The following is a 20,146-nucleotide window of genomic DNA, read 5'->3' as shown; positions in this document are numbered from 1 at the left end:
TCCATGTTTTATCCATTTCCTCCGGGTTCCCATAGACTTTAAGGGCAGAGTCTGATCTGCCAATAAGACATGAGATATGGATTCATTTTTTTAAAACTGATGTATGTATTGATCAATGAAACTATGGATCAGTGTGATGTCTGGGACAAAAAAAGGATATCCCACAGATATTTACAATGGATGAATGAAGTTTTAAAGGGGACAACCCCTCTCAGACAATCTTCTTCCCTCCATCACCCCCGCCAACCAAAAGCTGCAACCACCCCCGCCAACCCAACATACCACGCTGTACTCTTCTTCCTTGGGTCTGCCAGTGAATATCCACCGCGGCTCCTGGTGACTGGCATTGGCTGCGATGTTGGTGTCATGTCGACTATTCGGGAGCCAATCAGTGAGCTCCATAGCTTTGAAGGGAAGATTCCAACTACACTGGCAGAGCCACTTACCTCACCGATTGGCTGCCGTGCAGTAAATGTAATGTCAGTACCGCAGCCAATACCAGACACTAGTAGCGGAAGGGGGACTCACAGGTGGACCTTGGGAAGGTGAGTACAGTGTGGTTTGTTATATATATTTTTTTTCACAAACTGCAGCTGGGGCCAAAAATTATCTGAAAGGGAACAACCTTTTTAAGCATATATTTTTTTATTTTCTGCCAGTCACCAGTCCTTGTTCAGGAAAAAACAAGTGTCTATAGTCAGGGCTGTTGGAGGGCTCTAACTAATTCTCATGTCCCAGTGAAGCACATAGCCATTACATCAAATTTAGCAAAAACTGAAGATTAACACAAAGAGAAGCCACACATTTAAAAGACATTTATTGCTGCATTGTGATGTGCTCCAAAAAGTGTCACATTACTGGGTTTTCTGTTCCACCAGGTATCCAAGAGGTAAATTAAAAGAACACATTGCTGGCCTGCAAGGCATTGAAGGTCTTTACAAAATAGGCAAATATAATACATGTGGTAAGTGAATACTTCATATGCAAAAATCTGTTTCACAAGATTTGGATTTAGCAAAACATAAGTCTGGAAGCACTGATAAGGTTTATACCAGGATGAACATACTACAAATACTACACTATAAAAGCTATGGGAGGTACACAAGTTACCTAATAAAATCTACACCTATATCGTCTACATACCCTGCAGCAACTGCTCTAAAATTTGGCCATTTTTGATACTAAAGTATAAAATTTATAGTCTGTGTAATAAAAAATATGTGTACAATAAAAAGAGCTTGCGTGAAATAGAAACATTATTAAAGCAGTAAAAGTTTTGAGAGGTCAATGCCTCCAGGCTTTCAGCTATTAGCATTGGTCAGTGCATAAATATGTGTATTAGTGCAAAGTGCCAGCTGGGGGATTTCTACATGTATTACATATTGGCTGATGATGGGAGCACGTGGTATTTCTTCAGAGTCATTCGAATTGAACCCAGTTCCCGGTTGACCTTTTCTAAACGATCTTCCAAACTTTCCTGAAATAAACAGATACAATAAAGAGAATCAGAATGGTAGCTTGCACAAACCTAAACAGAAAAAAAGAAAAGTATCTGTCTTAAATTGAAGACACTTTTACACTGTGTACGTTTTATTCAGTTTTGCCTGTGCTACCCTATGGTGCGTCTTGAGTTTTTTTTTTTATAGCTAAAAAAGAAGAGGGCCTTTAGCAGGATTTTTTCGATTAAAGTGGGTAGCTCCTCCAAGTTGTGCTGCTCCACTGATTTTGGAACAGGATTTTTTTGTTCTTCAGTGCTACTCCGTTCCAAAATTAGCCCCCCACCCAGGAATTAAAGGTGCAAATATTCAAATTGTCCTACTGAACGTATATAACAGAACTTCTCAGGGGGCATCTGCTTTTTCTCTGAAAAGGCCAATGAAAATAAGGCCATGCCCACAGTAGTTCTGTGGCACATGCCCAGTTGGTTGGGGGGAAAATTTCAACCTTTATTTCCGTGGGGCCATAACTTTTGAACTGAGGAGCACACAAGAAAAAGAAAGACTGTTCCAAGACCAATGGCACAGCAGCAATAGGAGGTAGTTGGTTTAAATTAAAAAATTCAATGGAAAATCATATTTAGCAATATGAATGCAGATAGTAATAAAACTTCACACTATTGTAACACAAATTGGGGAGCCTAATGAAATGAATACACATGCTGTACTATGATGCATTGATAGTTTTATAGTCGCTACCCACATTTTTGTTCTTTTGTAGATTTTGCTTGAAAAGTCCATCAACATGATTCAGGACAATATAATGAAGGAACGCTAAGCCTTATTCAATTTTTCATTTTTCATACATCTTCTATGTGTTTTTTACATATAGAACAAGTACCCATTATAGTCTGTGGAGCTGTTCACATAAATTCAATTCAAATTAATTTGTTCATGAGAAAAATGGACGCTCATGAGTGCAGCCATACATGTGCTGTTCGATTTTTCCTGTTTAATGGGTAGGAGAAGCTTGGATATTTGTTTTTGCATAAAAGAAAAACAGATGAAATACTGATGGTAAAAACAGGGCCAAACACTAATGAAAATCTGATCCAGCATGTTCATTGAAATAATTGCACTTTTTCATGTACAACAAATAAAAAAACGGACGTCTGAATGAGTATGAAAGTACATCCATCTGGAGTAACACTGAGACCACACATGGTGGAATTTTACCAAGGAGAATGTGGACCAAATTCCACATGTACAGATTTAGCCGCACATTCTCCCAATACATTTACATGACAATATTGACATGCTGTAGATTTGAAGTCCGGCATGCTCGTTTTTTTCTGTGGATATGCAGTGCTGAATTCACAACGGATATACACAAAGTGTTAATTCATCCAAAATATACAGTAGGTACACATAAAATTGATCACATCAGCTGATAAAATCATATTAACCATTCAAGGAAGGTCTTTCATCTGACTTTTCACCTATTATGAAAGATTGTGTCCCTTCTATAATTATTAGGAAACACTAATCTCCGGACAGCCCTGACTTATTTATGGGACTCCTCATACAAGTAAAAAGAGAAAATGCTGCAGCAGGAAAGAAGAAAAGACAGAAGATAATAAATGAAAGAAATAAGTAGAAAACTACCTTTGTGGCTCTGATCTTCAGGCTCAGTCTACGGCCAGCCCCTGGCATTCTACTAAGAGCAGCTTCAATCTGTTGGCAGATGAAGTTCCAGGTGTCAGAAAAGTTAATAATCATTTCACATTGTCATAAAAATAAAAACTTACAAAGCTACGATTTCTATGGACATTTAGCCATTTTCAACTCCCCACACCCAGCATCGGCAGTTTTCCGAGCATTAAATTTAGCAAAATGGAGCTTCTGACCGGGGCTGTAACTCAATGAGGAGTGCCCACCTCCCCAAGCAACAAGGAGGTAGGGAGACTCCATAGCTCTGAGCTGCACAGAACACAACTTTAGAATACCCCTTTAAAGTTTGTGATGGAGAGCCACTAGATGCCGCCATACTACTATGCCATAGTGATGCCCGCACCATCACCAGCAAGCTAGTGCCTTGAAAAAGACTTGACACCCAGTGAACTTTTCCACATTTTTTCATGTTACACCCACAAATCTAAATGAATTTTATTGAGATTTTATGTGATATACAGTAAAGATCTGAGGTTGTGGGTTGTAAGTAATCACCTAGGCAGATGCAACAATATTTTATTGATCACAGCCATGCTAATAAAGCAATTTCAGGTAAATGGCCAAAATACAGTTCTTTCAGTCCTCAAGTTCCCAATCTGGGATCATAAGTTCCACTGGCTTTGTATAAGGCCATACTCACTGTCTCCCAACTTTTGGTTGGGCCACAGATTTCGTATCTCCAGCCAGTATAGTCTGTAGCACAGCCCATGATCCTCTAGACGGCAGGTAAAAAGATGAAAGCACATGTATCCAGTAGCAACAGTCCTTTTAAGAAAGTTTAAATCCAACCGACATAATCCATAATGGTAACATGTTTATCCATCCATCCTTCCAATTCCACGGTCTCCATACTCTTCCTTCAATCCTTCCACACAACTTTTTCTAAAACATGTCTCTTTCTTCCCCTGGGATCAGTCCCCTTCCAGGTCAGAAGTGATCACGCCCTCCCCCTTAAACATTCACAGTTAGCTAAAACAATGAAGAATATTCTAGAAGCCCTCATCGGAGACTGCATGTAAGACCCCATGTGGTGACGGCTCCACTGTGTCTACAATCTACACACACATAATGAGATTATTGGCTGTTGGAACAATGGTTAGATACTCCTGAGATACAGATTAGTGGAATGCTGGACATTTTACAAGTGAATCTAGTGCACATACTGACAAGCTAGCAGAACTATATAAAACATATCAAGTAAATCACTAATAAAACACAATAATAATATTGACAAAAATGGTGGTCTGTTGCTGGAAAAGTATCATAGTCTTTAGAAAGTGGGCAGCTCCTCACATACCTCCCCCACTTTTTCAGCATGGACACGAATGTAAGAGGTCTCGCCTTTATGAGAACAAAACTTTGTATCATCCAGTTTCCTCAAAGCATATTCCATGTCGCCCTTGCGAATATACTCCAGTCCCCATTCTACCCTGGTATACGTCAGTGTGATAGACATCTCCAGCTTCTCTCATATGGTCTTTCAGATCCTGCCAACTTCCCGATGGGGGAAGCCCTGAGACGAGGACTCTGTATTTAGTTAACTGGATTAGGGGTCTGTCCCTTCCGCGGGGTCCTCCATATCCCCCCCTGATCCCCGGTTTGTCCTGGGAAACTCCCCACGTGCCCAATGAGAACCAAACTGGTATCCATTGCAACCAACCCCAGAGTGCTGACACCCAGTTAGGGGGATGGTCACTTGGCGGCCTGGTAAAGGGAGCTCTGGGGGGACAGTATCTGGGCTGACCAGGGTGATGGTAGATCAAGTGTCCCGAAGTCCCTGGGCCTCCAGCCTGATGTAATTTACCTCCCCCAGATTACATTCCTTCATTGTGACAGTCATTGCATTTTGTGTATCACTCACCGCTGACATGTTGATATTGCTGCTTTCCCTATTGGCTGATGCAGTGTGAACCGGTCCTTGGCTTGCGGTTACGACATTGGTCCAGTGGCATACCAATCCTGCTCCCAGATTGTTTCCCAGCAACACCTCTACTGGTAGGTGCCGCACTACTCCTACATCCATCATTACATGACTGTGACCCCAGTCTAAATGTAGTCGGGCCCTCCGAATGTTCAAAGATTCTCCTCCGGCTATATTGACTAACATAAGGCTGCCGGGGACAATACATTGGTCTTGTACTAAATGGTCTTTTATCAATGTGACTGAGGCTCCGGAGTCACAGAGCCCCACAGCCTCCACACCCTCTACCCAGACCGGCTGCAGATGCTGGTTAATAGACTCGGAGGTGTCCCATCTAGTCCGGGACACTTTTCCTTTTACCACATATGCCTCTTCTTCTTGCGGTCGGGGTAGTGGGATCCTCTCTCCCTCAGCATTCCAGACCCTTTGCAGCACAGTGTTCACAGGTTGGGGACGCGGATTATGTGGACTAGAACGTTCCCAGCATTCCCTGGCAAAGTGTCCCATGCATCCACAGTTATGGCAGCTAAACCCTCCTCGCCCCAACACGGGCCGTACTTGGGGGCTTGGGCAACATCCCCCTCTTTGTGAAGTCGAACTCCCCGCCGTTCCTCCTCTGGCCAGTCCATGGATCTCAATGGCCTCCCTGTAAGCTCCTGTTCCCAACTAACTGGGGCTGTACTTCCACGTTGCCCTGGTCGATTAGCAGACCAATCATCAGCCAATCTTGCAGCCTCATGCAGGCTGAGTGGTTTTCTATCTGCCACCCATTCTTTTAAATTACCCGGGAGCTTTGACATAAGTTGTTACAGCATGACTATATCCATTACATGTTCTGCATCCCAAGCCCTCAGTCCTTCTATTCACCGAGTGCAAGCCGTACGTAGTGTGTTGGCAAATTTCCGATGTGTGTGTGCAGCAGGCTTGTCAGTCTCCCGAAACTTCCTCCGGTAGGTTTCCGGCGTGACGGCATACCTCTCTAGTAATGTGCTGCGAATGGTATAGTAACATCTCTGATCCCCAGAAGACAAGTTATTAAAAGCTTCTCTTGCTTTTCCGGTCAGGCCAACGCTCAAAAATCTGGGCCAGTCACTGACTGACACCTCATGCAGCAGACAGAGGTTCTCACATAACCGGAGATGTTCATCAATATCCAAGGTGTCCTCATTGAACTGTGGTATATCCTGGTACCTTAAAGATGTGGGCCCCTCTCTCCTGTTATCCACTGTCCTCTGCAATGGGGCGGGTTGGGGTACTGCTAAATGCACACCCAGATATTTGCTTAACACTGCCACCCGCTCTATCTCCGTAGCACGATCTCCTATAGCGTCCAGCATCCGCCTCAACTCAGTCAGTCGATCCTCCACCATCTGAATGACAGCCCTGGGCTGTTGTCCCTCATCCACGTATGAACTGACCTCCTCACGTGGTTGTTCCTGGTCCCAATCGTCCAAGCATTGCATTAGGGTCGCCTGATTGTCCTCCGGCAACCACTCTAGTTCTTTCTCAGAGCAAAGGGCTCTCAGCTCCTCCTTCTTGAGCCTCTTGTAGAAGAAGTCTGCCATCTCTTCTGCCAAGTCACCTCTCAGTAACTTTCCGTGGTATGAGATCCAGAGATAGGTGATACCACCGCTGCCACCACTTGTAAAGATCTGAGGTTGTGGGTTGTAAGTAATCACCTAGGCAGGTTAACGATGCAACAATATCTTATTGATTACAGCCAGCCATGGTAATGAAACAATTACAGGTAAATGGCCAAAATACAGTTCTCTCAGTCCTCAAGTTCCCAATCTGGGTTCAGAAGTTCCACTGGCTTTGTATAAGGCCATACTCACTGTCTCCCAACTTTTGGTTGGGCCACAGATGTTATGATCTGCTACAGAGACTAAGGAAAGAGAGGAGATCTGTCCCTACAATAGAACTAAACTAGATCTCTACGATGTAACGGGGAACCTGATCCTGCGATCAGACCCGCTAAAGTCCTCGGCTAGTCTGAACGCAGACCTATAGATGTGAGGGAGGGATCCCTACAAGATCTAGGGACTGGGAAAAGTTGGACACCTCCTAGCAGAAATAGTAGCAGTCAAAGACAAACACACAACAAAAAGGCATAGGGGTCAGAAGACCTAGCAAAACTAACAGAGAACGGCAACAGAGCAACAAGCTAGCTCAACAGTAGTAAATACAAATGAAGTCCAGCAAAGCCAGGAGGGCGGAGCCGGATTAAATAGGCAAAATGGTCATGTGACCAGCAAACTAAAAAAAACCTAACAGGAGAGTTGTAACAGTACCCCCTCTTCTAAGAGGATCCTCCGGATCCCCTAGGCCCAGGCTTACCAGGAAACCTCCTGTGAAACGCTCGGACAAGTCTGGGAGCAGAAACATCATCCGCCCTCACCCATGAGTTATCCTCAGGTCCGAAACCCTTCCAAGCGACGAGATACTGCAAACTCCCTCTATACCGTCTAGAATTTAGGATGCGGGAAATTTCATATTCCCCGTCCTCCACCACCGGAGGAACAGTGGCAGAGGCGTCACCATCCGACACATCAGCCTTTTTCAACAGAGAAACATGAAACACCGGATTAATCCTCCAGGACGTAGGAACCTCCAGCCTAACAGCATATTGGTTAACTATCTGAAGTACCTTAAAGGGCCCTACGAACTTGGGACCCAATTTCTTAGAAGGAATCCTCAATCGCAGATTCTTAGAGGACAACCAAACCATGTCACCAACAGCAAACAAAACCTCTTGCCGTTTCCTATCAAAGTACCTCTTAGATTTCTTGTTAGCCTCCTGAAGATTACCACGCACATCCGTCCAAACTCTCTCCAAATCACCGGAAAAACTCTCCTCCTCAGGCACAGCCGAAACCAATTTGGAAAATGACCCAAAAGACGGATGTCTCCCAGAACAACAAAAAAAAGGCGAACACCCAGCAGAAGAGGATGTATGGTTGTTAAGAGCAAATTCAGCAAGTGGCAGAAACTCAGACCACCCCTCTTGATTGTCTGCCACAAAACAACGCAAGAACTGCTCAACATCCTGGTTCTTCCTTTCTGTCTGGCCATTAGACTCAGGATGATATCCGGATGAAAACGACAAATGAACTCCCAACCTGTCACAAAAGGCACGCCAAAAACGAGCCACGAACTGAGGTCCCCTATCAGAAACAATGTCAGTAGGAACACCATGTAGTCTGACAATTTCCCTGACAAAGGCCTTGGCGAGTGTCTTAGCGCAAGGCAGTTTGATGAAGGGAACCAAGTGACATTATGATCCCTATGCGCTGTGATTCATCACCAGAGGATCCGGGTCTCAAACGAAAATATAATAGACAAGCATTTTTAAAAGAAAAAAAATCTTGTTGTTCGCCAAAAAATAGATCAGGCAGACGTACCTTAGGTTCCACAAAATGCGCTCCAGAACAGCTACTCACGTGTTGTTGGAGCTTGGTCACCTCCAGAGAGAGTCCCTGCAAGCGTTGAGCCAAATCTTGCACCGAGACCATGATGGAAAACTGGAGGTCTTTCCTTAGAGAAATTTTTTTTTTTTTTTTATGGCTGGACTTACTGTTATGATCTGCTACAGAGACTAAGGAAAGAGAGGAGATCTGTCCCTACAATAGAACTAAACTAGATCCCTACGATGTAACGGGGAACCTGATCCTGCGATCAGACCCACTAAAGTCCTCGGCTAGTCTGAACGCAGACCTATAGATGTGAGGGAGGGATCCCTACAAGATCTAGGGACTGGGAAAAGTTGGACACCTCCTAGCAGAAATAGTAGCAGTCAAAGACAAACACACAACAAAAAGGCATAGGGGTCAGAAGACCTAGCAAAACTAACAGAGAACGGCAACAGAGCAACAAGCTAGCTCAACAGTAGTAAATACAAATGAAGTCCAGCAAAGCCAGGAGGGCGGAGCCGGATTAAATAGGCAAAATGGTCATGTGACCAGCAAACTAAAAAAAACCTAACAGGAGAGTTGTAACAACAGATTTCGTATCACCAGCCAGTATAGTCTGTAGCCACAGTCCATGATCCTCTAGACGGCAGATAAAACGATGAAAGCACATGTATCCAGTAGCAACAGTCCTTTTAAGAAAGTTTAAATCCAACCGACATAATCCATAATGGTAACATGTTTATCCATCCATCCTCCCAAGTCCATAGTCTCCATCCTCGTCCTTCAATCCTTCCACACAACTTTTTCTAAAACATGTCTCTTTCTTCCCCTGGGATCAGTCCCCTCCCAGGTCAGAAGTGATCACGCCCTCCCCCTTAAACATTCACTGTTAGCTAAAACAATGAAGAATATTCTAGAAGCCCTCATCGGAGACTGCATGTAAGACCCCATGTGGTGACGGCTCCACTGTGTCTACAATCTACACACACATAATGAGATTATTGGCTGTTGGAACAATGGTTAGATACTCCTGAGATACAGATATCCTGAGATACAGATTAGTGGAATGCTGGACATTTTACAAGTGAATCTAGTGCACATACTGACAAGCTAGCAGAACTATATAAAACATAACAAGTAAATCACTAATAAAACACAATAATAATATTGACAAAAATGGTGGTCCGTTGCTGGAAAAGTATCATAGTCTTTAGTAAGTGGGCAGCTCCTCACATATACCAACGCAAAGTAGCAATTATTTGTGAAGTGTAAAGGAAATGATACATGGATTTCTAATTATTTTAGAAATATAAATCTGAAAATTGTGACGTACATTTCTATTCAGCCCCCTCTAGTCTGATACTCCTAAATAAAATCCTGAGTAACCAATTGCCTTCGGAAGGCATAATTAGTAAATTGATTCCACCTTTGTGTAATTTATTCTCAGTATAACTACAGCTGGTCTGTGAAGGTCTCAGATGTTTGTTTGAGAACATTAGGGTCAAACAGCATCATGAAAACCAAGGAACACACCAGACAAGTCAGGGATAAAGTTGTGCAGAAGAGTAAAGCAGGATTAGGTTATAAAAAAATAGCCCACACAAATAGCCCACACTCTGAACATCTCACTGAGCACTGTGCAATTCATCATCCAAAAATGAAAGGAGTATGGCACAACTGCAAACCTACCAAGACATGGCCGTCCACCCAAACTGACATTCCAAGCAATGAGAACACTAATCAGAGAAGCAGAAACCAATAATGATAAAGTACAGGAAAGGGAAAAATGTATCAAATTTGAAAAAATAATAAAAAAAAAACAAAAAAAAAGTTCATAATGGTAATTGTCCCAACACAGAGGACACAATTGACACGTGTTGGTGGGTGAATCAAAAGGAAGAAAACCCCCTATAAGTAATAATCAAAGTAGAAAAGATAAAATGTAATCAATTCATTATGAAATGCATAATGTAAAAAAGAATGGCATGCAAGTGGAAAATTCTATTGAATCTAAGTACACTGCTCAAAAAAATAAAGGGAACACTCAAATAACACATCCTAGATCTGAATGAAATATTCTCATTGAATACTTTGTTCTGTACAAAGTTGAATGTGCTGACAACAAAATCACACAAAAATCATCAATGGAAATCAAATTTTTTAACCAATGGAGGCCTGGATTTGGAGTCATCCCCAAAATTAAAGTGTAAAAACACACTACATGCTGATCCAACTTTGATGTAATGTCCTTAAAACAAGTCAAAATGAGGCTCAGTATTGTGTGTGGCCTCCACGTGCCTGTATGACCTCCCTACAACGCCTGGGTATGCTCCTGATGAGGTTGCGGATGGTCTCCTGTGGGATCTCCTCGCAGACCTGGACTAAAGCATCCGCCAACTCCTGGACAGTCTGTGGTGCAACATGACGTTGGTGGATGGAGCGAGACATGATGTCCCACATGTGCTCAATCGGATTCAGGTCTGGGGAACGGGCGGGCCAGTCCATAGCTTCAATGCCTTCATCTTGCAGGAACTGCTGACACACTCCAGCCACAAGAGGTCTGGCATTGTCCTGCATTAGGAGGAACCCAGGGCCAACCGTACCAGCATACGGTCTCACAAGGGGTCTGAGGATCTCACCTCGGTACCTAATGGCAGTCAGGCTACCTCTCGCGAGCACATGGAGGGCTGTGCGGCCCTTCAAACAAATTCCACCCACACCATTACTGACCCACTGCCAAACCGGTCATGCTGAAGGATGTTGCAGGCAGAAGATCGCTCTCCACGGCGTCTCCAGACTCTTGTCACGTCTGTCACAAGTGCTCAGTGTGAACCTGCTTTCATCTGTGAAGAGCACAGGGAACCAGTGGCGACTTTTCCAATCCTGGTGTTCTGTGGCAAATGCAAAGCGCCCTGCACGGTGTTGGGCTGTGAGCACAACCCCCATCTGTGGACGTCGGGCCCTCATACCACCCTCATGGAGTCAGTTTCTAACCGTTTGTGCAGACACATGCACATTTGTGGCCTGCTGGAGGTCATTTTGTAGGGCTCTGGCAGTGCTCCTCCTGTTCCACCTTGCACAAAGGCGGATGTAGCGGTCCTGCTGCTGGGTTGTTGCCCTCCTACGTCCCCCTCCACGTCTCCTGGTGTACTGGCCTGTCTCCTGGTAGCGCCTCCAGCCTCTGTACACTACGCTGACAGATAGAGCAAACCTTCTTGCCACAGCTCGCATTGATGTGCCATCCTGGATGAGCTGCACTACCTAAGCAACTTCTGTGGGTTGTAGAGTCCGTCTCATGCTACCACGAGTGTGAAAGCACAACCAACATTCAAAAGTGACCAAAACAGCAGCCAGAAAGCATTGGTACTGAGATGTGGTCTGTGGTCCCCACCGGCAGAACCACTCCTTTATTGAGTGTGTCTTGATAATTGGCAATAATTTCCATCTATTGTCTATTCCATTTGCACAACAGCATGTGAAATTGATTGTCAATCAGTGTTGCTTCCTAAGTGGACAGTTTGATTTCGCAGAGGTTTGATTTACTTGGAGTTATATTCTGTTGTTCAAGTGTTCCCTTTATTTTTTGAGCAGTGTATATAATGGTATACATTCAAGATAAAATTGGCTCACCCACTAAACGTGCGTTTCACAACTGAGAGAAGCAGCCAAGAGGTCCTTGGTCACTCTGGAGGAGCTACAGAGATCCACAGCTCAGGTGGGAGAATCTGTCCACAAGACAACTATTTGTTGCATACTTCACAAATCTGGCCTTTATGGAGAGCAGCAAGTAGAAAGCCATTTTTGACAGCAAGCTATAAGAAGTCCTGTTTGCAGTTTGCAAAAGGCCATGTATGGGACACGGCTAGCATGTAGAAGAAGGTTCTGTGGTTAAATAAGACCAAAGTAGAACTTTTTGGGCTAAATGCAAAGTGCTATGTGTGGTGGAAAACTAGCACTGCACATCACCCTGAAAACACCATTCTCACTGTCAAACATTGTGGTGGCAACATCATGCTGTGGGGATGCTTTTCTTCAGCAAAGGGAAACTGGTCAGAGTTGGTAGGAAAATGGATGGAGATAAATATAGGGCAATCCTGGAGGCTGCAAAAGACTTGAGACTGCGGCATAGGTTCACCTTCCAGCAGGACAACAACCCTAAACATACTGCCAGAGCTAAAATGGAATGGTTTAGATCAAAGCATATTTATGTGTGTGCATGGCCCAGTCACAGTCCAGACCTAAATCCCATTGAGAATCTGTGGCAAGACTTGAAAATTGCTGTTCACAAATGCTCGCTATCCAATCTCATTGAGTTAGTGCTAGTTTTCAAAGAAGAATGGGCAAAACTTTCAGCCTCTAGATGTGCAAAGCTGATAGAGAAATACCCCAAAAGGCATGCAACAATAATTGCAACGAAAGGTGGTCCTACAAAAGTATTGACTCGGGGGCTGAATACAAATGGACATCACAATTTTCAGATTTATATTTTTAAAATATTTAGAAAACCATGTATCATTTCCTTTACACTTCACAAATACTTGCTACTTTGTGTTGGTATATAAAGTAAATTCCCAATAAAACAAATTTAAGTTTGTGGGTGAAATATGAAAAAATGTGGAAAAGTTCACGGGGTATGAATACTTTTTGAAGGCACTGTATAAAAACAATCCCAAAATACAACCAAGAGGTTTAATATAGAAAGATAACTTCCTTTGCCATCACATCAGAGCCCTATTTGTGCCAATGCTTTGCTATGGCAGCCAAGGTCTAATGAAGATCACCAAGTCTGCCATGCGTATGTGCCTATTAGGTTGTTTGCAAGTTAATCACTGACAAGAATAATACAGTTCAATAAAGGAGTAATGAGACTAAAATAAATTAAGTGTGTAGAAAATGAAAAATAAAATTACTTTGAGCAATTAAAAATCCACTTAAAATGCAAAAATCCCCCAAAAAACAGACATATTGTCATTGTAGTTATCAATATAGCAAATTATTAAAAGGTGTTGTCATGTCAGGTAAGTCATCAATATCAGATGTGTGGGGTCTGACACCAGGCACCCCCACATATGGATAGTTCATAATTAGATTCTTACTGGACAGCCCGTTTAAATACTACTTAAATAAATACACCAGAAAATAGAGAAAAATTCACAATATATTTAGAACAATACCTGTTTTTTCTCTTCTGTTAACTCATCAAAAAGCCGCTCTGTGTTAGAAATGGTTTTCATCCTCTCGTTGTATGTGATTTCAGTCTCAAATGGTGGTAATAACAGAGGAAACTGTGACTCACCGCTATTTTCCGAATTAATGATAGTCTTTTGCCTCACTGGAAAAAAAGACCATGGGAAAAAAAAACAATGCATCTCAGCTTCAATATACTTAAGCTCTCAGCACTGCAACATTTCTATTGAATTCTTTTTTTTTTAAAGGAAACCTGTCATTTTAGGAAACTCTATTCACCTGCATATATAAGGTTAATCTGCAAGTAAATAGCATTAAGATAATGTTTGCTTTCAATAATGGAAGAATGGCTACAAAGAAAAAAGTGAGCTTATATCCTCCCTGGAGCCAATCACTTTTTGTCATAGGGGTGTATACGGGGCAGTTACAGTCACGGCTTATTATACAGTGATTGTGGCTGTCATCACTACCCAGCACTTTAAATTGACAGCCTGCTCTGCAGCGTCTGTGCGGCATGTGTGTGCAGTGCTGGCTGTCAATCAATGTGTTGGGGAGTGATTACAGCAGAGCTCACTGTATAGTGATTGGTGACTGTAACAGCCTCCTGCACTGCCCCAATGACTGGAAGCAAGAGGCTACAGGTAGGATATAAGTTAATTTTCTATCTCTAGCTGTATTTCCTATAAGGCAGGCAGGATTTTAAGACTAATTATCTGCATACTAAGACTTGACAAGTTCCCTTTAATTAAATACTAAAGTCAACAGGAAAGCATTTACTTGGATGGAGCTTAGGTTCCCAAACAGGGCACCATGATTAAAGATCTAATCCAAAATGAGTAGGTGCATTACGTATCAAATGGCATGTGGTATCCCTAGATCCCTGCTTTAGAATGGTCTTATAAAGAAGAAAATGTTAACAGTATTGGAGACATGCGGTTGAATACTTACCGAATCATCGCAGCAGCTTTCTAACTATTTTTTACACTTTTTTTGCACCAAGACCAAGGAAAAATTAACCTCCTACGAGCTCTGCCACCCAAACAAAATAAGGGCCCTACTAACACTCTCACACCTCTCCAGTAGTGTTGAGCCACCCCCGTAGTGTTCGGCTCGGTTCGTCGAACACCGGCATGTTCGTCGAACACCATTAAAACCAATGGCAGGCAAAAAAAAACACATAGAAAACACCTTCAAAGGTGTCCAAAAGCTGACAAACTGCTCAGAACAGAATAGAATAGAGCATTAGTGTTTTCATGCACCCATCTCTTTAAAAAAGCCGGCCGGCAATTCATCAGCGGCATACATCGGTACCCGACAATTTAGAACAGAAAGAATAGAGCATCACACATAGATTAGATAGATAGAAACATGTCAGTCACATATATAATATAATAAGTACAGTGACAGTGTTGGTTACTGTTCTTGTCATTTAGTGTTAAAATAAAGGATTTATTAAAAAGAAAAATTGGCGTGGGATTCCCCGTAATTTTAGTCTCTAGCGGAGGTTAAGCAGACGGCTGAGGCAGATGTTTGAAGCCTGGGAAGGGGGTAATACCCACGGAGCTTCCCAGGCTACTAATATCAGCCCCCAGCTGAATACCTAGCCTTTACTAGCTATTAAAATGGGGGACCCCCCCAAAAAATGACGTGGGGTCCCACCTATTTTAATAGCTAGCAAAGGCTAGGCAGACAGCTGGGGGCTGATATTAATAGCCCAGGAAGGGTGCCATGAATATTGGCCCCCTCCCAGGCTAGAAAAAACAGCCGTCAGCCGCCCCAGAAATGGCGCATCCATAGGATATGCCAATTCTGGCACTTAGCCTCGCTCTTCCCACTGCCCTGTAGCGGTGGCAGTGGGGTAATAGGGCTGGGGTTGATGTCACCTTATAATGCCAGCTGACATCAAGCCCAGGTTAGTAATGGAGAGGTGTCTATAAGATGCCCCCATTACTAACCCCATAGTGAAAGTTAAAAAAAACACAAACACCCAGAATAAAATCCTTTAATTGAAATAAAGACACAATTCTTTAATGTTCTAAATTAAACTCTACTTACCTTCATGCCCATTCCAGCTGAAGCCAATGTCTTCTGCAATAAAAGTAAAATAATAAACCAACCTCATCCTTACCTTTCCATGGTTCCCAGGACGGCTTCAGCTCTGCTACATTGACATGACAGGCTGGATCGCAGCAGAAAGCTGCCATCCAGCTTGCCATACCGTAGACACTGAGAAGCGCAGGCATGCTTGCGCTCCTCAGTGTCTCGCTGTGACGGCATCCAGATGAGCCGAGTTCATGTCGAATGAACTCAGCTCACCTCATGCACATCACTGACAGCGTGGGAGAATTCTCCTGCGCATGCAGTGTCGGCAAATGACGTCACTGCTTGAGCAGAAGAATTTTCCCACGCTTGGACGGCATTGAGATGGCAGGCTGGATGGTAGCAGAACGCTGCCATCCAGCATGCCATCCTTCAGAGACACTGCGGAGCGCAGGCAATATCTCTGAAGGATGACAAGCTGGATGGCAGCGTTCTGCTACCATCCAGCCTGCCATCTCAATGCCATCCCAGCGTGGGAGAATTCTCCTGCTCAAGCGGTGACGTCATTTGCCGGCACCGCATGCGCAGGAGAATTCTCCCACGCTGTCAGTGACGTGCATGAGGTGAGCTGAGTCCATTGGACATGAACTCGGCTCATCTGGATGCCGTCACAGCGAGACACTGAGGAGCGCAAGCATGCCTGCGCTTCTCAGTGTCTGCGGCATGGCAAGCTGGACTTTATTCTGGGTGTTGTGTTTTTTTTAAATACTTTACTAGAAATTCATGGCGGTCAAGTCTAATATTGGCGTGACCCCATGAATTTCAGTCTTAGGGCCAGCTGATAATACCAAGCTGGCCCTAACCACTTTATTACCCAGTGAGCCACTGCACCAGGACCCTGGATGAGTTGGGTACAGCGCCAGAAGGTGGCACTTTTCTGGGGTGGCTGCAGACTGCAATTTGCAGCGGGGGGGGGCAGAAAGCTTGGGCCACCCTAAGCTGCGGATTCCAGCCCCAGCTGCTTAGTTGTACCTGGCTGGACACAAAAATAGGGCGAAGCCCCACGTCAATTTTTTTTTTATTATTTATGAAATTCATGAAATAATTAAAAAAAGGGCTTCCCTGTATTTTTGTTTCAAGCCAGGTACAAATAGGCATCTGGGGGTTGGGGGCAGCCCGTTCCTGCCTGCTGTACCTGGCTGGACACAAAAATATGGCGAAGGCCACGTCAAATTTTTGGTGAAAAATTCATTAAATTTAAAAAAAAAAAACACATTTAGGGACTGCATCTTTATTAACCCCTCCCACTTGAGGGGTTAATAAAGATGCAGTCCCTAAATTATTATTATTTTTTTTTATTAATTTTTCCCAAAAATTTTTACATGGGCTTCGCCATATTTTTGTATGCCAGCCAGGTACAGCATCCAGGAACGGGCTGCCCCCAACTCCCAGCTGCCTATTTGTACCTGGCCGGACACAACAATATAGGGAAGCCATTTTTTTTTTATTATTTCATGAAATAATTAAAAAAAAAAAAACGTGGGGCTTTGCCCTATTTTTGTGCCCAGCCAGGTACAACTAGGCAGCTGGGGGCTGGAATCCGCAGTGCAGGGAGACCCAAGCTTTCTGCCCCCCCCCGCTGCGAATTGCAGTCCGCAATTACCCCAGAAAATGGCGCGTTCATAGAAAAGCCATCTTCTGGCGCCGTACCCAACTCATCCAGGGCCCTGGTGCGGTGGCTCACTGGGTAATAAAGGGGTTAGGGCCAGCTTGGTATTATCAGCTGGCCCTAAGCCCGAAATTCATGGGGTCACGCCAATATTAGATATGACCGCCATGAATTTCTAGTAAAGTATTTAAAAAAAACGCAACACCCAGAATAAAATCCTTTAATTGAAATAAACACACATTCCTTTAATGTTCTAAATTAAACTCTACTTACCGTATCGCCCATTCCAGCTGAAGCCAATGTCTTCTGCAATAAAAGTAAAATAATAAACCAACCTCATCCTTACCTTTCCATGGTTCCCAGGACAGCTTCAGCTCTGCTACATTGACATGACAGGCTGGAGCGCAGCAGAATGCTGCCATCCAGCTTGCCATGCCGCAGACACTGAGAAGCTCCTCAGTGTCTGGCTGTGACGGCATCCAGATGAGCCGAGTTCATGTCCAATGAACTCAGCTCACCTCATGCACGTTGTCACTGACAGCGTGGGAGAATTCTCCTGCGCTCACCGCTTGAGCAGGAGAATTCTCCCACGCTGGGATGGCATTGAGATGACAGGCTGGATCGCAGCAGAGCGCTGCCATCCAGCTTGTCATCCTTCAGAGACACTGCAGAGCGCAGGCATGCTTGCGCTCTGCAGTGTCTCTGAAGCGCTACCTGCAGTGTCTCTGAAGCGCTGGATCGCAGCAAAGCGCTACCATCCAGCTTGTCATCCTTCAGAGACACTGCAGAGCGCAAGCATGCCTGTGCTCTGCAGTGTCTCTGAAGTATGGCATGCTGGATGGCAGCGTTCTGCTACCATCCAGCCTGCCATCTCAATGCTGTCCCAGCGTGGGAAAATTCTCCTGCTCAAGCGGTGACGTCATTTGCCGGCACCGCATGCGCAGGAGAATTCTCCCACGCTGTCAGTGACGTGCATGAGGTGAGCTGAGTTCATTGGACATGAACTCGGCTCATTTGGATGCCGTCACAGCGAGACACTGAGGAGCGCAAGCATGCCTGCGCTTCTCAGTGTCTGCGGCATGGCAAGCTGGATGGCAGCTTTCTGCTGCGATCCAGCCAGTCATGTCAATGTAGCAGAGCTGAAGCCATCCTGGGAACCATGGAAAGGTAAGGATGAGGTTGGTTTATTATTTTACTTTTATTGCAGAAGACATTGGCTTCAGCTGGAATGGGCGTGACGGTAAGTAGAATTTAATTTAGAACATTAAAGAATTGTGTCTTTATTTCAATTAAAGGACTTTATTCTGGGTGTTTGTGTTTTTTTTAAACTTTCACTATGGGGTTAGTAATGGGGGCGTCTCATAGACGCCTCTCCATTACTAACCTGGGCTTGATGTCAGCTGGCATTATAAGCTGACATCAACCCCAGCCCTATTACCCCACTGCCACCGCTATAGGGCAGTGGGAAGAGCGGGGCTAAGTGCCAGAATTGGCATATCCTATGGATGCGCCATTTCTGGGGCGGCTGACGGCTGGTGTTTCTAGCCTGGGAGGGGGCCAATATTCATGGCACCCTTCCTGGGCTATTAATATCAGCCCCCAGCTGTCTGCCTAGCCTTTGCTAGCTATTAAAATTTTAATAGCTAGTAAAGGCTAGGTATTCAGCTGGGGGCTGATATTAGTAGCCTGGGAAGCTCCGTGGTTATTACCCCCTTCCCAGGCTTCAAACATCTGCCTCAGCCGTCTGCTTAACCTCCGCTAGAGACTAAAATTACGGGGAACCCCACGCCACTTTTTTTTTTAATAAATCCTTTATTTTAACACTAAATGACAAGTACAGTAACCAACACTGTCACTGTACTTATTATATATGTGACTGACATGTTTCTATCTATCTAATCTATGTGCGATGCTCTATTCTTTTTGTTCTAAATTGTCGGGTACCGGTGTATGCCGCTGATGAATTGCCGGCTTTTCATGTTTCACTGTGCGCACTGTTCCCATCGATTTGAGCAATCACTGTAATGCCACAACCACCATGGCTGTGACATTACAGTGAGTGGCAGACAATCCCTGCATGATTGGTGCTCTAAATAGCGCCAAACATGCAGGACGGGGACCCGAGCTCCCGCCCGAGCATCGCGCAAGTACTCGGCGAGCTCCGAGCATCTCGAGTACTGAGATGCTCGGGCGAGTACCGAGCAGTGGCGAGCATGCTCGCTCATCACTAATTAACAGTATTACTGTGAAAAAATCCAGTTACGCTTTTGGTACACGAACAGTTATCGAACATAACCTCGAACAACCGAATTTTTTGCAAATCTTTCGAGTTCGTCGAACGACTTGAACATCGCCCAAAACAGCTCGAATTTGAGACTGGCGAACAGTTCGAGTCGAACACCGCTCATCTCTACTCTCCAGTCCATCTTTAAGGGCTCTTTCACATGTCAGTAGCTCCAGTATGAGTGGTGACAGTTTTCACACGTACTGGAGACACTGACACATGTAGACCCATTCAAATCTATGGGTCTGTGCGCATGTCAGAGTGTTTCAACGGACCGTGTGTCCATGTGCTCCACACCTTGACGTGTCCATTTTTTTTGTGGATGCACGGTTCGCAAAAGTATCTCACGCTAAACACACACGGATGACACCCGTGTGTCATCAGTGTGACACGGACTGGAAACTGGTAATCAGCGCTACAGTTAGCGCTGATCCAAAGCGCCGGGTGCTGGACGCTGCCCTCATCATT

The 20,146-nt window shown here is 44.3% G+C and overlaps 1 protein-coding gene across 3 annotated transcripts in view; it reads right to left on the bottom strand.

Annotated features, from left to right (window-relative positions):
• Positions 1 to 800: 800 nt before the first annotated feature.
• The window catches only part of MPHOSPH9 (M-phase phosphoprotein 9), a 121,048-nt gene continuing 101,702 nt past the window's right edge, over positions 801 to 20,146 (bottom strand). For all 3 annotated transcript variants that reach the window (XM_073676198.1, XM_073676200.1, XM_073676199.1), the window contains 3 exons: positions 13,673 to 13,830; positions 3,102 to 3,170; positions 801 to 1,477 (listed from right to left, as the gene is read on the bottom strand). In XM_073676198.1, the coding sequence (XP_073532299.1) occupies positions 1,376 to 1,477; positions 3,102 to 3,170; positions 13,673 to 13,830 (329 nt within the window). In that variant the 3' untranslated portion in view covers positions 801 to 1,375. The remainder of the gene's footprint in view (positions 1,478 to 3,101; positions 3,171 to 13,672; positions 13,831 to 20,146) is intronic.

This window comes from Phyllobates terribilis, unplaced genomic scaffold, assembly GCF_046119375.1.
Source record: "Phyllobates terribilis strain yellow unplaced genomic scaffold, ASM4611937v1 Scaffold_1__5_contigs__length_1240528914, whole genome shotgun sequence".
Classification (NCBI taxonomy): Eukaryota; Metazoa; Chordata; class Amphibia; order Anura; family Dendrobatidae; genus Phyllobates; species Phyllobates terribilis.
This window is presented reverse-complemented; position numbering and strand designations above follow the sequence as displayed.